A 21,613-nucleotide genomic window follows, 5' to 3' on the forward strand; every position below is an offset into this window, starting at 1 on the left:
TTCTAGATATGATGAGTTGTCGAAATCTCAAAACTTAAGCTAAAATATCAATTATTCATTTTATTCTATCTAAAACATTTAGCCGTAATAGCATCAGCAGCAACAACATTGAGCATGATAACTAACCTTGGAAATTAGCATGAGTGTATTTCTTCTCATCACCTACATCGCAAAAGTAAAAACCAAGACCAAACAATCAAGTAAAATCATCAAAAAAATAAAAAAGAAACAGGCATTTGAAGTTGGCAAGATATCAATCAACAGACAAAATAAAAATAAAAGGTAAGGTAGCTATTAAGTTACAAAGGTGCTTAGGAGTATACAATAGCCTCAACTTATGAGTATCTGCCAATCCCTTATAAGATCAACAACAAACTACAAAATACAACCTGATGTTAAATATCAACAACACACTTTACGAAGTTGAGCTTGGCCTTTGCTTCTTTGAACTCAAGTGCAGGTTGACCATATGTCATGCCTGCAGCCTCGGCTGTCTCAATTGTACTCAACAATACACGGGTGCTTTCTTCATGATCGTGTATCTCGGCTGCATTTTCCCTATGGCCTTTGTCTTACGCCTAGGGATGAGCATTTGGTATCGGGTACCGGGTACCGGTACCGTACGGGTATGGATCACAATATATTATTTACAACGTATGAACTCAAGTATGCATCAAGTTGTAGCCTTGTCGGTAACAATTAAGAGCTTACAGATAGACTTTTCATGAGAAGATACTTAACATCTTCAACCAATAGTTTTGTCCGCTCTGCAATGACGCCCAACGGAATAGTCATGTCCTCTGACGGTCGCCTACAGGCAAACATATTTTAAAAAAAAAACTGATCATTTATGTACTTCTATAAAGATTTGTAATCAGAAAGCATTAGGATATAACAAAACCTGAAGATAATTTCCATTAAACAGAGAATGTTATTTTTTTCTAGAAGTTGATTAATAATATATACATAATAACTGGTCGGGTTTTCATTATTTTTACACGGTGTACCTGACCAGCGAGTCTATCGACCTCCAAACTAATCTGCGAAATCGCTTTAGCAGCCTTCTCCATCATTGCATTCTTCCTCATCTCGACGTACCGCCTTTCTTGGCTAATCGGGTCTTCCACCAACACCATTTTTGATAGATCCTTCACACCGACAACATCCAAAAATGTTTTCGAGCTCCTCTCTTTATTCTTGTACATAAGTTTTTGATCTTCATGGTGTAATCCTGTCGGGCCCAATAACATCTTCTTCAATTCCCCTGCAAAAAAGAAAAACGTACCCAGTAAAATATCACACTCGAAAAGCAGAAAACACTCGAATTTTAAACAAAACGTATAACTTTTATAACAACTTTTGTACCGAATGTAGCTTGAGAACTATTATTGATTCCGTGGTATATAGACCCGTATTTCACACGAACTCTAATAGTTAGCGGGTTGTTCGCTACTAAAGTTTTCTTATTGTATGTATTATTTTGACTCGTGTATGTGCTCGCCCAGTTCACTCGATTCGATGAACATATCCTGCAGCACTTAAAGGTATAACAAAATTTATGACCAGTTGCAAAAAAAATAATAATGATAATCAAAGCTAAGAATGTAATAGCAGATACAAGAACTGACAAAACCATTTCCAAAATCCATCTAAAAAACACATAACTAACGTAACTATAAAAATACTATATAAACGTTTTTGAAGCCGATGCCTCTAATAAGCCCATACTAAAAGTCCAATATTCACTTCCTACGTTTCTTTGACTTTTTCCTCTCAATGAACCCTAAAAATCAAATTTCAAAGATCCAAAAATAAGACTTCCAAAAACTAATTTTTGATACAGAACACTAAAAATCAGACTTCCAAGATCTACACATATATTAGAAAACAGTCGCGGATCGATAATTAAACCGTGAATATGCTCTAAAAAACGCCCAGAATGCATGACGTTGTCGTCTCATTCGCTGAGCTTTTCCGGGAAGATTTACGTTACCTTTCACCGCTTTGACACAGCCACCGATCACCAACCAAATCAGTCGTGTGCATCGCTGCCATCGTCTTGTTTGTCACCACATTGACGCCATATTAGCACCGCGGATCAAGTTCTTGTGCACCACCAGCGTTTAATCATTCTATAAACTTGTAAACTCTTACATACCTGAATATTGAAGTATTTATATCATGAGATATCTGCACAAAGAAAATCAATTTGAGTATTGTGTACATAGTATAAAGTTAAAATGAATACACTCACTAAACCATGGTATATCTTCCCGGAAAAAAAAATTTGCTGGTTATACAGCTTTCCTAAATAAATAAAAAAAACAGTAAGAAGATTTACAGTATTCAATTAGGAATGAACTGATACAAATCAGAGTTTATAATCTTTAACAAAAACCACAAAATTCGGATTTCCGCACAACATAAACAACAAAATAGATGAAATCGTAGTACACATAAACAAATCTCATCTAAGAAATACAAATAGACGATTCAATAGAAAAATTATAAGGATATAGGACAGAAAATTACCGAATTTAAGATAAATCGCTAATAGATGAAAGAAAAGCCGACGAATTGAATGATAGAAGAAGCGTCAAGGTAAATTATAGAATTAGATCTAGGGTTTTGCATCTGCAACATCATATAGAAAGGAATGTGTAATCTGTTTATGGAAAAAAAAACTTACCTATTTCCAAAAGGAAAGAAGATTGTAGAAGAAGGAACAGAGCTATACGCGTGTTTTGATTTAGGGTTTTAGAATAAGAGGAAGTGTAATAGTTTGCCGCTCAAAGGGAAAAAAGAGGAATCAATCACATGCCACGTGGCATCAAGGAGCCTAAGTACATGCCAAGTGGCCTAAGTTTGTTTTGTTTTATTATAAGGTATAGATACATGTTCATAAATGGTCACGAATGTTTACCAAACGTGATTTCTTCTTTGTGTTCGTTCTTAATGAAATGGAAATGTTTATGAACTGTTCATTAACACTTACCAAACGTAGACGAATGCAAACGAACAGAACTAGATGTTCATGAACATAAATGAACATAAACGAATGTTATATATACATTTTAAAATTATGAAGAATCCACAAAAAATAAATAAATAAATAAGCATGTAACATAACTATGAGAACATAGTTGACATAATTATTATAAACATAATCAACACAGATATTAAGAAGTTTGTCAAATTTAACACAAACTGAAATTGAAATGGTCAAACGAGAGATGTTGAAGGAGGCGTATAGTATAACTATGGTTTCAAATTTTTAAAACTGTAGCGCCCCAAAACCTGTATATTTTATTTGCTAGTAGGTTCTCTTATGTTATGTCATAACATAACTAGGTAACTTAACTTAGTTAAAAGGGGTTGTTATGTAGAAAGATGGAAGATAAGTTGAGGGACCATTATGACAATTTCACAAACTACTTAAGTGGTCAAAAGTTGAGTTACAAAGGGTGAAAAATGCAAAATTTTTGGGGGTCTTCGGCTTGCTGGCGACACCCACAAGAAGGAGAAGAAGAAAACTTCAATTCAACCCTTTTTGTCTAAATTGAAGATGGATTCAAGCTAAAATTCGTGCATGAACTTGAATTCTTGACCATCTAGCCCTATTAATCACTTGGTAAGTTGTAGATTCTTATTTGATGATCGTTTTAGAAATGAGTTTTGATCATATCCTGAACTGGTATGAAACTAAACATGATTGTGTACTAGAAGCATCAAATAGAAATGGGTTATGATCATACCTTACTTGTTATGAATGTAATGACATGTAAGGACGAAAATCTTGTCAATTGACTCAAACATGGATGGCTAACGGGTCAAGAGGAAGCAAGGAGGCAAGCACGAATATAGACGCTTAAGGTAAGTGATTCCTAACTCACTCATTAGTAATTAATGGAAACTGTTGTATGCGTAATTGTAGGGAGTAACGTAAAAAATGAATGATTATTAGAAATTCTATGGTAAGCCTCGTTGTAGTGGGACAAAAGCAGTTAACTAAGTCGGTAGGTGATTTCCAAACGAAATTATTATTACGTAATGAGTTTTGAATTGTGAAAAGAGTGGGAATCACCAACAAATGGGTAAATCATGATGGAATGAACACAATTAGGGTCGTTTTGGGTCAATGGTAGATTAATTATGGTTGGAAACGCTTGGTACGGTCAAACGGGTCAAAACAAGAAATTCAGCGTCGGTATTGTAGGAGCCGCGTAGCCGACAGGGCATCCCTGTGTCGCCGACGCGGCGTCCTGTTCCGACGCCTTAATTCTCTGTCGATAGCCTTTGTGCCCCGACGCGGAAAACTAGGCCGCGTCGCTGAAGCGGGTTTAGCCTGTCGGTGACGCAACACTGTATCTTGGTTTTCGGTTTCTTTGTTTCGCATGTACCGTTAATCCTAGTTCTGTCTCGGTACTCTGTAAGGTGTTTGTACGACCCCTTGTACTCCATTAGACTTGTATAACTCATGTCCATGTGAAAGTATAAACTTAATGGAATAAATACCGAATGAAAACACGCATCAAGGTGCGGGTGACGGTGGAAGTGGTAGACGGGTACGTGTGGTACACGAATAATGATCGTGGATTCGTATGCGTGGGTTGCGTATAGTTATGTGATTAAAACTTGAAAGAACAAATGAGATAGAATGTGTTTATATGTGTGTAAGGATGGAATTTGTTTTAAAGTATGTCTTTAGTCGGATAGTTGTATGCATGAATATGTATGATATTTTGTATGTGTTTGAATGAACTGGATTATGTGCAGTGGTTTGTAATGAATTTATGGTAGGTGTATGTAGTATGAACTCGTATGTGTGCACATGAATATATAAAAGGGTATACTCGGGTTGTAGTCCAATAAATGTATACCAACGGTAGGTGTTTTGTGAAGATGTTGTTTTTCAATATGTTGAGATTCAGGATTGCTAACCGTGTTATTATTGAGTATGAATTGGAAAATGCAGGTATGAGAATGTCGGTCTCTCGAAGAGTCGATACTGGATTGAAATGATTGAGAGCGAGAAGGATAATTAACTAAAGTAACTTACATAGTTAGAATGCGATATGTTGGTCTAACATATGCATCACTTTACTTTTGATTATCACCACTTACTAACGGGTTGGTTGTATATGGTGATTACACGTTATGCGGATCATTTTTATTATTATTAAGGGCAGGCGGGTGAAGATCGAGTTGAAGAGCATGGATTGTACGGAAGGTTGGTCACGTAGTTGATAATTGCATGTTGTTTTTGATTTATTTTTTAGGATGAATTGTCTAAATCTTTGAATGTAGTCGTTTAAAACTTGTTTCTAAATTATTAGAATGCTTATAAATTTTTTAAGGCTTGTATTTTCCGTTGCGTCTATGTGGTTAAAACGTGTTAGGGTCTTAGAAAACTAAAACGAATAAAATAAAAATATAACATAATAAAAACTTTAAGTGAACAAACACAGATGAATATAAATGAGCGACAATGAATGAACACATAACACAACGTTAACGAACATAAACGAACAAAGCGGCCTTTGTTGCATGCTTGTTTGTTTAACTTATCGAACAAAATTTCTTGTTCATGTTTGTTCATTTAGTAAATGAACAAACATAAACAAACTTCTCATCAAACGGTTCATAAACTGTTCGCTGAATGTTCAGTTCGTTTATAGCCCTGCATATATAAAATATTACACAAAATGGGGTAATATAAAAAAAATCGTAAAGCTATTCACACCATACGGTAGGGTTGTTCACGAGCCGAACCGAGCCGAGTTAGGCTAAAACTTAGGCTCGGTTCGATGATAAACCGAGCTGGCTTGGATTTGAAACCAAGCTGGAAATCTAAGCTCGGGCTTGGCTTGGTTTAGCTCGATTTTGAAAAGAAAAATTAATACATTGCTATCAAAATTAAGTAATCTAAAATATTTTTCAATAATTTAAAAGAACATATCCAAAATAAGCTCAACTTAATAAATTACAAGCCAAAATCAAGTTTAACAACATAAAATACGTTATTAATTTTAAGGAAATACAATACAAGTTATTTAGCATAGTAATCAACATTTAAATATGGTATAGATATGAAATTACACTCCTAATCACATGTAAATAGTAATAAGTTTTTGTGATATATTATAATGTATATAATAAAATAAAATATATTAAAAGTAAAATAATCCGAGTTAAGCCGAGCCGAGCTGGTATGCGAGCCAAACCGAGCCAATCGGCTCGTTACGAGCCAAGCCGAGCTAGACTCACTTTCTAACCGAGCCGAGCCGATTCGGTTCACTTTCAAACCGAGCAACATCGAGCGAGCTTTTCCGAGCTAAATCCAAACGAACTTCAAGCCGCGAGCTTTTTGGACAACCTTACTATATCACAACCTTTGGTAATAATTGGTATTCGTCTCATATTTTAACAATAAGGTATCTTTTGATCGGAATGTTTTTCATGTGTATCAAATATTTACTAAACTCGTCCGAGCTTTAACGGAAGGCCGAAAGACTCGCCGGAACCCAATACGCCATTATCGGAGGGCGCCAGTTCTACGCTGTGCAACGCATCCACTAATTGCAGATGATTCATAGGCAACAACCATCTCCTTTCTTTCTCACTCTAGATCATCGTCGTTAGGTCAACGGAGGTTTGGCTCGGCGGAAGAACCTTGCCGCCGCCGCCGTCGGTAACGGCATACCAATACGCCGGACGGCCAGAAGTTCGCCGGAGATGCTAATCCGACCATCCGTAAAATGAATTTGAGAAAAAAAGATTTCATCACTTTATAGGTGTAGTGGTTTTCAAAAACCATTTCCTGGTGTATCAATATAACAACACGTGGTGAACGGGTGTTTGGGTGGTGCCTCATGTACTTTCACCCCACGCCGTTAGTGTTGGTATTAGTTCCCTCTCAAGGTGTTAGACCATGTGTAGTGGAAGGGGAAGATAATGCCCCACCCTAGGGCATTTTACGTCATGTGACGGTCCAGTCAGCAAAAGGGGCATTATTGGGCGTTTTCTAAAATGGGTGTAGTGGGGATGGGGCATTATTGGACATTATTGGGGCATTAAATAAAATAAAGAAAAAACAACTAAAAATCTTATTGGATAACAAAAAGGGAAATGAAAGATGATTGGACAAGGCGTGCTTTAAAAAACGCCAAGGGGGCTTTTTTTGAATTTAAAAAAAAACGCTCTATGTAATGGTTTGGGGGCGTTTTTAGGCGTTTTTTTTTAATTTAAAAAAAACGCCCCACTACGGGGGTCTTAATGTTACCGTTAATCCCTGTTCATTTCCATTCACTAATTAATAGATAATAATAATAATAATAATAATAATAATAATAATAATAATAATAATAATAATAATGATAAGTATAGTTTATATTATTATTATTTTTATTAAAATAATAAAAGATTATATGATCGTAGAAAAACTAAGTGTTGAGTCTTATCCGAAAAAAAAAATAATAAAATATGTTTGTTGATTTATATAGTTCTTTAAGACCATTTCCAATGTGTACGTGACACACTCATCTTTAGAGAAAACGCTTGAGGTCATGTATGGCCGGCCCTGATAATTTATGTACCCTGTTTGAGCTTGAAAAAACGTGTCCTTAAGCCTTAACAAAATTGAGTATTAGGCTCATTAAAGATCTAAACCTAATGACAATGGTCTAATAACCAATCTAAACCATAAAAATAGTTTTGTAAATGGACCTTTGTTGATGTTTGTATGGGTATACCCTATTAATTTATTTATTTTTACATATACATATCGGAGTTTTTTAAAAAATAACCTGCCATTCGAAATATCAGGCCCTGGCCGGTGGTCCTCCCCGCCTTCAGGGCCGAGGTCATGTAGTAATTTGAAACAATGCAACCTACCACCGATATATATCATAAAAATACATGACATATACATGTAAACGATAAATTTCGTTTCATTAAAAAAAGGTATTTAGTAAAACTTTTATATCATGTAATTTTTAGCTTGTTTTACAACAAAGTATATTTTATTTAATATAGGTATCTTTTATTTTTTATTTAATATATGGGTTCGAATTAATAATGTAATATTTAATATAAGTTTAATCCTATTGAACGGTGAATTATGATTTATTTTTATAAATTCATAATATTAAAAAAAGAATTTATATATTATGCATAAATAATTTTTTTTTGAACGGCAAATTTGGATCACTGACGGACCACTGGAGTATCATCGTGCCACTAGCAGAACCACCCGATCATATCCATCTCTACTAGGCAATAATGCCTATACACCAATTCAGGAGGAAACCCAATAAATTTGGGAAAACCCCCTTTGTGAGAATCGAACCCATGACCTAATGGTCATAAGCCTTATCCTACCCCTAAGATACCACTAGACTATAATGCCATGGGTGCATAAATAATTAAATACTAATAAGCGCTTATTATTGTTGATGTGAAACTTTAACACACGTTTAGTTTACTCAGTAAACTACATAGATGTCCCTTTTTTTTAATTAAAAAGTTAATTAATATTTGCTCTCGACCCCTTATTGTTTGTCACATGTTTTTCCTACTATTTTTTACTAATAATAACAAATAAGATACGTTTTCCAACTTGATCTTATCATGTTTATCATGTTTCATTACTATAACCAACTAATGATGGAACGATACGCATTACCTTTCGGGATAAAGCCAAATTTAACCCAAAATCATGTGTAAACCTTTTCATTTCTACAACAAAAGGTTGACACTTCACATACAATCTTGTAAGCTACATGTATAAAAATTTATGAGCAACTCAAGCATTAAGATTGTTTATTAATTAAAATAAAAACTAAAATATTAAACAAATATTAAAGCTTGTTAGACAAATGAGTTCAAACTCGAACGCTAGGCTAATTTCATGTATCGAGAGTGAACAAGCTCACACGAGCCTAACACTTGCATAAAATAAATTTCATTTAAAATATATAAATTTATATAATGAATAGTATATATAAACTTGTAACATTATCATTAATTCATTATCATCATACTCAGTAAATCTCACCAATAACAAAGCTAAGGTAGAGTCTGAGAAAAGTAAGATGTAGACAACTTTACATCTATCCCATAGGAATAGAGAGACTGCTTCCAGTGAAACCTCCAGTTCGATAGTAGTTTTGTATCAAGCGTTGCACATGAGGCACATAACACTCAGCCATGGAGACAAAGGCAGATTTGTGCACGTACCCCTTGTCTTTCGGCTATCAACGTCACTGATGCATGATTAGTCGTCCGCCGTTTTTAACGTTATTTTCATGGAACTAGTAAAATAACGTTAAAATCAGTGCAATATATATTATATCTTATATCAAATATATATCTAAAAATAGATAAAATTATTCAATGTATTTTATAAAATAAAAATAAAAACTAGAGTGAATTTCAAGTTTTGTCCTTTATCTTTAGGCCACTTTGCAAGTTTTGTCCTTTATGTTTAAAAATCAAGCACGTTTTGTCCTTTATGCTTGATTTTTAAGGACAAAACGTGCTTGATTTTTTAAACATAAAGGACAAAACGTGTTTGATTTTTAAACATAAAGGGTAAAACGTGCTTGATTTTTAAACATAAAGGACAAAACTCGTCAAATTTAAACATAAAGGACAAAATTTACAAAGTGGCCTAAAGATAAAGGACCTTGAAATTCACTCTAAAAACTAATAAGAAATAAGAAATATAATAAATATAAATCTTATATAAGGCAAAAGTAATATCTACCGTATATATTGTCAAAGCCGTTAAACATGATTATAATACAGATAATTCTCACACGTATTCGTAGCGTCACCCTCTACAATAAAATTAAAACATCAACCACTAAACATACAACTTCCAATGCAAAACGTACAACACTTAAAGCATACATTATTCTGAACTTAGCAATTATCACTCTGTAAACCACACACAATTCAAATATCCCCACCCTATTTATCATCCTTTCACCACCACAACAACAACATTCAACACAAAATCTCTCTGTTTTCCGATCTCTTTTTCCGGCAACTCACCGCCGTAATCCGCCATGGTGACGTCACCAATCCTCTCAGAGCTCGGCACCGAGATCCTCATCCCGATCTGCGCAGTTATCGGAATCATCTTCTCTCTGTTCCAGTGGTACCTTGTGTCACAAGTTAAGTTAACGGTTGAGAAACCGGCTGCCGGAGACGGTAAGAACGGGTTCACTGAAGCGTTGATTGAAGAAGAAGAAGGTGTTAATGATCATGCGGTTGTTCAGAAATGCGCTGAGATTCAGAATGCGATTTCTGAAGGTAATTAGGGTTTGATGTTTGTTAGTTGTTTAAATTTTGGTGATTTTAGGTTAATGATAGCTTAATAATGTTTGTTAATTAGGAATCTGAGATTTTAGTTTGTGTAATTGGAATATTCTGTTTGATTTAGAGTGTATTGAAGGTTAATTAGGGTTTATAATGTTGAAATTGATGTATTTTTGTTCGTAAATGTTAACTTGTTAAGTAATTTCAGTTTGAATTTAAAAAAAAAATTGAAATCTGAGATTATAGTTTTAATAATTGTTGAAGGTTAATTAGGGTTTATAATATTATAAATTTGTAATTGATTTTTGATGTTAGGTGATTATAGTTTGATAATATTTGTAAAATTGAAATCTGAGATTTTAGTTTGTGTACTGGGAATATTCTGTTTAATTTAGAGTTTATTGAAGGTTTTTTAGGGTTTATAATATTATAATTTTTAATATTAAATTTAATGTTTGTTAGTGTATAAATGTTAGGTAATTCTAGTTTGATAATATCTGTAAAATGGAAATCTGAGGTTTTAGTTTGCATAATCTGAATATTCTGGTTTTGCTCTGTTTGATTTAAAGTTTATTGATTGTTAATTAAGGCTTCTTATATTATATAATTGATTAATGATTAATAATTAATTGTAACTTATGGTTGAATTTTTTCAATATAGATCTACCTTCTGATTACTTAACTACTAATTGTTAAAGACATAAATCTGTATTTAGTGGTGGCGGTGGTTGTTGAATAGATGAAAATTATATAATTTTTTATATATACACGTGTAGGTAGAGTTTGATTCAAGCTTTCATACTTCAATTATAAATCTTAAAGACTAGTGATTTTGATCACAGGTGGTGGGATCTTGCCGGTTGTCGGTGGCATAGTTTTTTAATCTGTAAATGATTATTGGTTGCTTTATGCTAAAGAGATCTTAGAAAATATGGCATTTTTATTATTTAAGTGTGGTTGCATCTAACACTTGTTGTTTATAGATCTGGTTGATTTGGATAAGAAAACAAGATGTGCCTAAAATGTGGGTGAATTAGAAAACAAGAGAGGTGTCTGTCAGTATGTGTGGGGGACCAGTGGTGTTCCACTTCTTTCTGTTAATATGATTGGTTCAGGATGAATTTAAAGATTTACAGTGCAAAGTGCAAACTATTAATATCTTTATTGCTTTTCCTCCCTTTGAACAATGATTAACATTTATTTTATAGTGAACTGCCAAAATGGTCCCTGAGGTTTGGTTATTTTTGCTACTTTAGTCCAAAACTCAAACCTTTTGAATCTGGGTCCCTGTGGTTTCAATTTTGTCGCCTTTTTCATCCAAAATCAAAATCTGGTCAGATTTTCAGTTAACATCCAGTTTTTTTTTCCTCCCCTTTAATGAAGGGCAAAATGGTCTTTTAACGTTTTATCATAACAAATAAAAAAATCTGACCATTTTGCCCTTCATTAAAAGGGAGTAAAAAGACAAAAAAGCTGGATGTTAACTGAAAAATCTGACTATATGTTGCTTTTGGATGAAAATGACAATAAAATTGAAATCACACGGACCCAGATTCAAAAGGTTTGAGTTTTGGACTAAAGTGGCAAAAACAACCAAACCTCGGGGATCATTTTGGTAGTTCACTCTTTATTTTAAAATGGGCCAGATTCTTTTAATACTAATTTATAGCTATATTTCATAAAATCATCTATGTTTATGAAAATAATGTGGTATTCAGTCCTATCAGTTTATTTTTTAAACATGCTGTAACAATATACTATGCTTAATGTACAGTTATTGTAACTCAATATATGTGAAGTTATTATATTATTATTAGTTAGTCACTTATACTACTTTTCCATTTGAATATACGGTATACCTCTGTGGAGGGAGTATTCTTTTTGTTCAAGATGAGGTTTTAAGTCAAAAGTTGACTTTCTTTTTTCTGTTTGTTTTTAAAAGGGTAAATTTTTGAACTGAAAGTTATCTTCTTGGCTGGAAATGTTAATACTTAATTGAGTTTCTCTGTTTGAATTGCAGGGGCAACCTCGTTCCTATTCACCGAATACCAATATGTCGGTATTTTTATGGTCATTTTCGCCGTTCTGATCTTTGTGTTCCTTGGGTCCGTTGAGGGATTCAGCACTAGCAGCAAAATATGCACATACGACGCCACCAGAATGTGTAAACCCGCTCTAATGACAGCTGTCTTCAGCACCGTGTCATTCTTGCTAGGTGCCATCACCTCAGTTGTCTCCGGCTTTCTTGGAATGAAAATCGCCACGTATGCAAATGCCAGAACTACCCTTGAGGCTAGAAAGGGTGTCAGTAAGGCGTTTATTGTTGCATTTAGATCTGGAGCCGTTATGGGTTTCCTCCTTGCTGCAAACGGGCTTCTTGTGTTGTATATTACCATTAATCTTTTTAAGATTTATTATGGTGATGATTGGGAAGGCCTTTTTGAGTCCATAACCGGTTATGGGCTTGGTGGTTCTTCCATGGCTCTTTTTGGTAGAGTTGGTGGCGGTATTTATACGAAAGCTGCGGATGTTGGAGCCGATCTTGTTGGCAAGGTCGAGAGAAATATCCCTGAAGATGACCCCAGAAATCCAGCGGTAATTTCTTTTTCCCCTTAATGTGTTTTACAGGGTGTGGGATTATAGGGCTGCGAACGAACACGAACAAGACCTTGTTCTTGTTCGTGTTCGTTTGTTAAGGATATATATGTGTCCACGAGCTGTTCATGAACACTTACCGAACGAGCATTTATGTTTGTGTTCGTTTGTTAAGGAAATGAACGTGTTCGTGTTCGTGTTCGTTTGTTAATTTTAGGCAACGAAAGCAAACGAACGTTCATGGACATAAACTCATGTCCATGAACACAAATGGAAACAACCGAACACAAACAAGCGTTCATGAACAAAATGTATAATACACTGATAATTATTAAATATTTTTGTCAGAATTTTGAAGCATTTAAATAAAATACAAACTAGTGAACTATCAAACACAATCGAACACATTACCAAACGTTCACGAACATAAATGAACGAACACGGTCGTAAACTCGTAACTAAACACATGAAATTTCTTGTTCGTGTTTGTTTGGTTAATAAACAATGAACACAAACGGACTTCCCGCCGGTTCATGAACTTTTTGTCAAATGTTTGGTTCGTTTGTAGCCCCATGTGGGAATACTACACATGCAAACGCATTCATGCTCATGCGGTCAAAACAGGCCAACTCGGTTGGATTCACCTACAAACCTTTTTTTGTTTATTTTTAGTAACTCCCCCCCCCCCCCTCACACACACACACATTAATTATCAAAACATTATTATTAGAATAATAATCTTAAATATTTAATTAAATAACAATGATTTTGGTGATTGTATGTATTCAAAACTTCAATATTTGGGAGTTTCTTTTAATAAACTACCTTTTCGTTTGTTTTTTAAGTGAAATATTTCTTATCAACGGAATGGTAATTTGCTGCAGGTTATTGCTGACAATGTTGGTGACAATGTTGGGGATATTGCTGGTATGGGATCTGATCTGTTTGGGTCATACGCTGAGTCATCATGTGCAGCTCTTGTTGTTGCTTCGATTTCCTCTTTCGGCAACACTCATGATTTCACTTCAATGATGTACCCGCTAACTGTGAGCTCTGTGGGCATCCTTGTATGCTTAATCACCACTTTGTTTGCTACTGATTTCTTTGAAGTCAAAACCGTTGAGCAAATTGAGCCTTCTTTGAAAAATCAACTCATTATTTCAACTGTGTTGATGACTATCGGTATCGCTATCGTTAGTTGGATCGCTCTTCCTTCTAGCTTCACTATCTTCAATTTTGGAGCCCAAAAAGTAGTTAAGAACTGGTATGATGATCAGTGATCTAATGTTCAGTTTTTCAATATGGAAAATGCGAAAAAGATTGTTGCTAAAACTTACACTTTCGTATAATATGATGCAGGCAGTTGTTCTTGTGTGTTGGTGTCGGTTTGTGGGCAGGTCTTATTATCGGATTCGTAACTGAGTACTACACTAGCAATGCTTACAGGTATTGGTCTTATTCAATGATGAAAAGAGTTAAATGCCATTTTCGTCCCCGAGGTTTGGCCAGTTTTGCGACTCTGGTCCAAAGGTTTGATTTTCCGCTTCTGGATCCAAAAGGTTTGAAATCTTGCCATTTTCATCTGGCTCGTTAACTCCATCCATTTTTCTCCGTTAAGTCAGAGGTATTTCAGTGTTTTTTGGCCAACTTAAAGGGCAATTCAGTCTTTTTCACTTTATGTAAAAAGACCGAATACCGTTGAAAAATACCAAAGTGCCCTTTAAGTTAACAAGAAAGACGGAAATACCCCTGACTTAACGGAGAAAAATGAATGGAGTTAACGAGCCGGATGAAAATGGCAATATTTCAAACCTTTCGGATCCAGATGCGGAAAAACAAACCTTTGGACGAATATCGCAAATCTGGCCAAGCCTTAGGGGCAAAAATGGCATTTTACTCAAAAGAAAAAAGATGTTTTTTGGCAAGAAAAACTAAGTGTAACTGTTTAAAAAGTCAATTACTTGTATATTCTGACTAACATGACTGTTTCTTTAGCCCTGTGCAAGATGTTGCTGATTCATGCCGTACCGGAGCTGCTACAAATGTTATCTTCGGTCTCGCTTTGGGATACAAATCGGTTATTATCCCGATCTTTGCAATTGCAATCAGTATTTTTGTTAGCTTTAGCTTTGCCGCCATGTACGGTGTTGCTGTGGCGGCTCTTGGGATGCTGAGCACCATAGCCACCGGTTTGGCGATTGATGCGTACGGTCCCATTAGTGACAATGCTGGTGGCATTGCTGAAATGGCTGGCATGAGCCACAGAATTCGTGAGCGGACCGATGCTCTTGATGCCGCTGGAAACACCACTGCAGCTATCGGCAAGGGTTTCGCTATTGGTTCAGCAGCTCTTGTGTCGTTGGCTCTATTCGGTGCGTTTGTGAGCCGTGCCGAAATAACAACTGTAGATGTATTAACCCCAAAAGTTTTCATTGGGTTGCTTGTGGGTGCCATGCTTCCGTACTGGTTCTCGGCAATGACAATGAAAAGTGTCGGAAAAGCAGCACTTAAAATGGTTGAAGAAGTCCGCAGGCAATTCAACACCATTCCGGGCCTCATGGAGGGCACTGCTAAGCCTGATTATGCCACCTGTGTGAAAATCTCCACCGACGCTTCGATTAAAGAGATGATCCCGCCTGGCGCACTTGTCATGCTGACACCACTCATTGTTGGAATTTTGTTCGGTGTTGAAACACTTTCCGGTGTTCTTGCAGGATCACTTGTTTCTGGTGTCCAGGTACAACTAAATCGTTCTTATTTAAAATGGGTCGAGTTATTTAACCCGTTAGGAACCTAGAACCAGTTCTTATGTACCACCTCTAGTTTTCACTAGGGCTGCAAACGAACCGAACTTGTTCAGTGTTCATTTGTTAAGAAATATATGTGTTCACGAACTGTTCATGAACACTTACCGAACGGGATTTATGTTCGTGTTCGTTTGTTAAGGAAATGAACTTGTTCGTGTTCATTTGTTAAGAAATATATGTGTTCACGAACTGTTCATGAACACTTACCGAACGAGATTTATGTTCGTGTTCGTTTGTTAAGGAAATGAACTTGTTCGTGTCCGTTTGTTAATTTTAGGCAACGTGTTTGTTTGTTAATTTTATTCAACGAACGAAAACCAACGCCGATGAATACAAATGAGCACAAACTAATGTTCATGAATACAAATGGAAACAAACACAAACAAGCGTTCATGAACAAAATATATAATACACCGACACTTATTAAAGATTTTATTTGTCGAAATTTTGAAGTTTTTAAATAAAATATAAAAACTAAAAACGCTGATGAACTATCGAACAATGAACGAACGAACGCGGCCTCTGTTCATGTGTTCTCGTTCAACTAAATGAACGAAATTTCTACACAAACAAACTTCCCGCCGAATTGTTCACGAACTGTTCGCCGAACGTTTGGTTCGTTTGCAGCCCTAGTTTTCGCTATAAGCAAGTTTCTAACTACTTGACTTGACACAGATTGCTATCTCTGCTTCCAACACTGGTGGTGCTTGGGACAACGCTAAGAAATATATCGAGGTACAATGAAAACGTCTTTTCATTATGCCCTTTTTACTCTTATTGTTATTGTTATTGTTATTGTTATTATTATTATTATTATTGTTATTATTATTATTATAATTATTATTATTATTATTATTATTATTATTATTATTATTAATTACTGATTTGTTTTTGGTAATGTTAAGGCTGGTGTTTCTGAACACGCGAAATCGCTTGGACCAAAAGGGTCAGACCCACACAAGGCGGCTGTGATCGGAGACACCGTTGGGGATCCTTTAAAGGACACTTCCGGGCCATCACTAAACATCCTGATCAAGCTCATGGCTGTTGAATCTTTGGTGTTTGCCCCTTTCTTTGCTACTCACGGAGGTCTTCTGTTCAAACTCTTCTAGATCCGTTATGAAGGTGATGCCAGTTGTCGTTTCATCTGTTTAGTCTGTATCATCATTTCATTTTCTTGCCTTTTTTTAAGCTTGTGGGAATGTCTTATTTTTGATGTTTTGTTTTGTGCTTAGCAATTTTTCCATTGACGATTTTGATATGATAATGATGATAATTAGTTGATAATCTTATTTGATAACTTTTTAGTCATCACACACACATACACAACCGCGCACCTTTCAGTTAAATCATAGTATATACATTCTAAGAATAGTATACATATACACCCCACCCTTTGTGGTTTATCGACGTTGCCACGTCATAACAAATTATCGCATTGAAGTCCTGCACGTGGTGGTTTGAACATGCTTAATTGGATAAAGCTAAGAAACTATCTAACCATATCTTCCTAAGAATAAAAAATGGTGAAACCAAATTTACAGCTATAATCCAAAGTTTGAGTCGAGAAAAGATCAAGCTTACGTCGTCAAGCCAAATCTCATCTGTGTTTAGTGGCCAATCTCTGATAGTCAGCCGCGCTTACACTGTAAGAAAACCCGGCCACGTGCGACTCCTATTACTATTTTAACCCTCATGGGAAGGTAAGTTCTCCAGCTACTACAACCACAAAAGAATATTTCTGTATCTCAATTTTTAATATTTTTGTAATCAATTGATATGTTAAGGGTATTACCTTTATACAGGTAATCGTATAAGCTTGTTTTCTTCATGAACTCGCGTACAAGGTATAATTTGAGGCTGTATCCTAGGACCCTTTGAAGGTTGGGATGAGTGAATCCCCACCTTAGAGCAGGCGGGGTGGTCCGTTATGGCCACCCCATAACGAGTTATAGGACCACGAACACCACCGCCTCCACTTCCGTAACGAGTGATAGCAATAACTCGTTATATATATAACGCGTTGAACTTTTGAGGAGTGATAGGGTATTACTTGTACATTGTGTATTAATACTTGTACATTGGAATCCCATCACTAGTGATGACCACCCTCACTACATTTCTATCACTAGTGATAGAATATTGGGTGATGACATGACATGATTTGATTGGATATTGGGAGTGATAGAAATCTATCACTAGTGACCACCCCCTCCCCCCTAATAATTTTAAATCCTTGTTTATCTGAAAATGCTTATATTAAAATTCTTAAGTCAGGTAATTAATTAACCAGGATACAAATGTGGGTCAACTGTGTAACTTAATCTATGTTGTTACACAAGATATATAAAATGGCAGTCTCCTAGGAGCCTTTAAATTGTTTGGAGTGTAGTGTTCATTCTATGCTAGTTACTCGTTATTCATTAATGTATAATTTTTATACATGGTATAATTTTGAAAATTTTATGCTAGTTACTCATTATTCCATATATAAATTAACAACTTTTTAGTGCATCATTACTTGTACTCCATGCTTGGGGAGTGTTTCAAAAAAAAACTTGATTTTTTATTTTAAACCTTTAAGTTTTTTCTTTTACATTTTTAACCCATTTGAAAAAAACTTGATTTTTCACTTTCAACCTTAAAGTTTTTTCTTTTACATTTTAATCCATTTGATTTCTTTACTTTTAACAAGATATATAAAATGGCAGTCTCCTAGGAGCCTTTAAATTGTTTGGAGTGTAGTGTTCATTCTATGCTAGTTACTCGTTATTCATTAATGTATAATTTTTATACATGGTATAATTTTGAAAATTTTATGCTAGTTACTCATTATTCCATATATAAATTAACAACTTTTTAGTGCATCATTACTTGTACTCCATGCTTGGGGAGTGTTTCAAAAAAAAACTTGATTTTTTATTTTAAACCTTTAAGTTTTTTCTTTTACATTTTTAACCCATTTGAAAAAAACTTGATTTTTCACTTTCAACCTTAAAGTTTTTTCTTTTACATTTTAATCCATTTGATTTTTTTACTTTTAACTTAAACTTTTTCATCTTTTGTAATTTAACACAACACTTTATTATTTACAAATTTGGTCCCCCATACTTTTTATCTTTCGCATGTTTTTCTTTTTACGTTTCGTTCTAAATTTTGTGAGTTAACATGTCGTAGCGTGCATGTGAGGTTCAACGTTTTTGCTCTATTTTTTCATATTTGACAGACCCGTCGCAACGCCGCCCATTTTTTTTCCTTTTGAAAACTTCCCCGCAACGGGCAGGTCCTAGATCGACTAAGTTATTATTTTATACGTTTTACGTTTCTGGTTAATTTCTTCGCATTAAGACACTATAACGGGTGTACGTGGTTCAACGATTGTAGTCTCCTTTTCGTTCAATGTAATTTTTACCATTTTATCTATTTTATTTTTACAATGTTTAGTCGATGTCGTTGTGGCATTGGTGCTACTTGGCATGGTTTTACGAACGTTTTTAACCTATTAAATTTTTTACTAATATTTTGTTTCGGTTTACCCCTATACTTCATTTACTTAAAAACTATTTTTAGGTGCATATTTATGTACGAATATGTATAAATATGATTTGTTCTACATTCCGACGTAAACTTTTTTTATAGTCGAGTTAGGTCAATATATACTACGTTTTCGTTTAAAGAAACCATTTTTACTTGCATATTTTTATGTAAGTTTTGGTATAAATTCAAGTTGTTCTACGTTTCGACGTAAATTTTTTTGGGAAATGATTCAGGTCAAATATAATATGCTTTCGTGTTTATTTTATGTATGTTTCGTAAAGTTTTTTTCGAACTGAGTGGAGTCAAATTATGGTTTTTTTTTTCTCCCCTTTTTCCGAAAGCTCTAATTAATCCCTTTCGATTACATGTGCATATTTTCCTTCATACCCGTTACGTTTTCTATGTATGAGTTGGGTCACATATAATACACGTTATGATTGTTCGATATGAATTCCATTTACTTATGTTTGATTCAATCACAATGCTTATATAGGTTACACTGAGTTCAACTGGATACGTCAAAATATGTGTTTTCATATGGTTAATGCATCATATAACGTTTGGACTAATCCATTCAATGTTTACTATATACCCGCGCCGCAACGCGGGCGGGTCTTAACCCTAGTTATTCATTAATGTATAATTGAATAGAGTCAAACAAAATCCCATTGAACCAAAAATGGTTGAAATCAGTTTATCTTCAAAGAATGGATGATGATGGTAATACGTACACGCAAAAGTTTATATTACAATGTCTTCGGCTGGCTAATGAGTTGTTTTTGAAGTCCGTATGAGGCGTCTCATGTGGTACCACAAATTCACCTCACAAGGGGCATCATGTAGGCTATGCATACGAAATGAGATATTGATAACATCCCTATCCATCATGCTTAGATTATGTGCCTCAAACACCTCAACTGCTGGGATTATCCCATTTGGTGCCTAACTGAAAATCTGGTAACTCTAGTTCATTTGTGGTTCTAAGTGGGCACTCCTCATCCCAACTATTTAGTAGATTAATTTAAACATGTTGGTGATCCAACGCTTCAATGTGGCGTACAATAAAGAACGTTGACGACATTGCCTTGGTGTGGATCTAGAAATTCATCGCTCACGACTTGTACTTGACTCGAAGTTTCTTGTACTCCCAAACTTGACTCGAAAAAAGGGGATCCGGAAGCACCAACTAATCATCATGGCCACAAGATGGTGGCTCATACAAAAAAAAAAAAATTGTAGGGATGCACAATAAGGATCAGCTAAAAATAAAACTAACTTTATTACAAGACAATTAAGCTTGTACCAAAGAGCACCAACATTGTTAGCCTCAGTTTCCTCTTTGTATTAGTTTTTCTATAAAGAAAAAGAAAAGTTTTTTGAATGAATAGGCAAAATGAGGAAAAATGTACGAATAAATATATATATATATATAGTGGAGAGTTCAAATGAAAAGAATTAAAAATTAAGAATAAAAAGAATAAAGAATACAAAGGTAATTTGAACAAATCATTTAATGAGTTTATTATTTATTTTTGCTATTCAAATTAATGAACTCTAATCATTTAATGAGCCTATCTTATAAAATAGTTGTGCACCTTACACAATAAAAACAATCCTGCACATGATCTTACATTTTTAACGTTTCCTACACCATCAAAACAATATTTTGTGGATAAATTACACTTTTCGTCCTTTATGTTTGTATCAGATTGCAATGGATAGCCTTTAACTTTAATAATTACAGTCACAATCCTTTATTTGTAAAACTCATTACACGCTACGTCCTTTGATTATAACCTGGTTAAAATTTTCAGTTAACTAGGGCATGTACAAGGCACACGAGGGTATATTTGTAATTTTACCATGTTTAATAATATATTTAAATAAATAAACATCTCTATCTCCCATTCTAAAATTCACAGTTTCTGACTTTCTCCAACGAACCCCCACCACCACCATCAAGTCCCCCGCAACCGATATGACAGCCACCACCACCATATCCACCGCCACCACCACCAAATCCCCTATCTCCACTACCACCAAAACCAACCGGCACCACCACCACCACCTAGAGGGAGTGGGAAACTGAGAAAGAGAAAGAGATGAGGGAGGTATAGGGCTCTGACGACCTAACTAAAGTTCCGGGTCAGAGGATGGTGGGTGATGTTAAGCAAACCTGCGATGACGGAGTTGGTGTATAGGGCTCCGGCGACCTAACTAAAGTTCCGGTGGATTCCAACAATTTTTCCGGTAAGCTTCGTTTCAGATTTATGTCTTATTTTCCTTTACATCGACTCCTCATGAGTTGATACTTATTATAGAAAAATTGAACTTCATGGATTAATAACAGC

At 35.0% G+C, this 21,613-nt stretch overlaps 2 protein-coding genes across 7 annotated transcripts; one reads left to right on the plus strand and one right to left on the minus strand.

Annotated features, from left to right (window-relative positions):
• Positions 1-239: 239 nt before the first annotated feature.
• On the minus strand, positions 240-2,785 carry LOC110886633 (BAG family molecular chaperone regulator 1). 6 transcript variants are annotated; one of them, XM_022134447.2, is made up of 6 exons: positions 2,690-2,704; positions 2,533-2,550; positions 1,994-2,190; positions 1,366-1,529; positions 1,008-1,264; positions 240-811 (listed from the first exon to the last, which is right to left on the minus strand). In XM_022134447.2, the coding sequence occupies exons 3-6, from the start codon at positions 2,053-2,055 to the stop codon at positions 746-748; spliced, it is 549 nt and encodes a 182-aa protein (XP_021990139.1). In that variant the 5' UTR covers positions 2,056-2,190; positions 2,533-2,550; positions 2,690-2,704; the 3' UTR covers positions 240-745. The 6 variants fall into 6 exon arrangements, with proteins under 6 accessions (XP_021990139.1, XP_021990140.1, XP_021990137.1 ...); XM_022134448.2 differs by lacking the exon at positions 2,690-2,704 and adding an exon at positions 2,255-2,307 and having other exon boundaries at positions 1,994-2,158; positions 2,533-2,682; XM_022134445.2 differs by lacking the exon at positions 2,533-2,550 and having other exon boundaries at positions 2,690-2,785.
• A 7,208-nt stretch (positions 2,786-9,993) lies between these two features.
• On the plus strand, positions 9,994-17,025 carry LOC110886632 (pyrophosphate-energized vacuolar membrane proton pump 1). The gene is made up of 7 exons (XM_022134444.2): positions 9,994-10,317; positions 12,344-12,918; positions 13,803-14,182; positions 14,278-14,364; positions 14,914-15,655; positions 16,401-16,460; positions 16,631-17,025. Exons 1-7 carry the CDS (start codon positions 10,071-10,073, stop codon positions 16,835-16,837), a joined length of 2,298 nt encoding a protein of 765 aa, XP_021990136.1. The 5' UTR covers positions 9,994-10,070; the 3' UTR covers positions 16,838-17,025.
• Positions 17,026-21,613: the final 4,588 nt, after the last annotated feature.

Source organism: Helianthus annuus, chromosome 10, assembly GCF_002127325.2.
Source record: "Helianthus annuus cultivar XRQ/B chromosome 10, HanXRQr2.0-SUNRISE, whole genome shotgun sequence".
Classification (NCBI taxonomy): domain Eukaryota; kingdom Viridiplantae; phylum Streptophyta; class Magnoliopsida; order Asterales; family Asteraceae; genus Helianthus; species Helianthus annuus.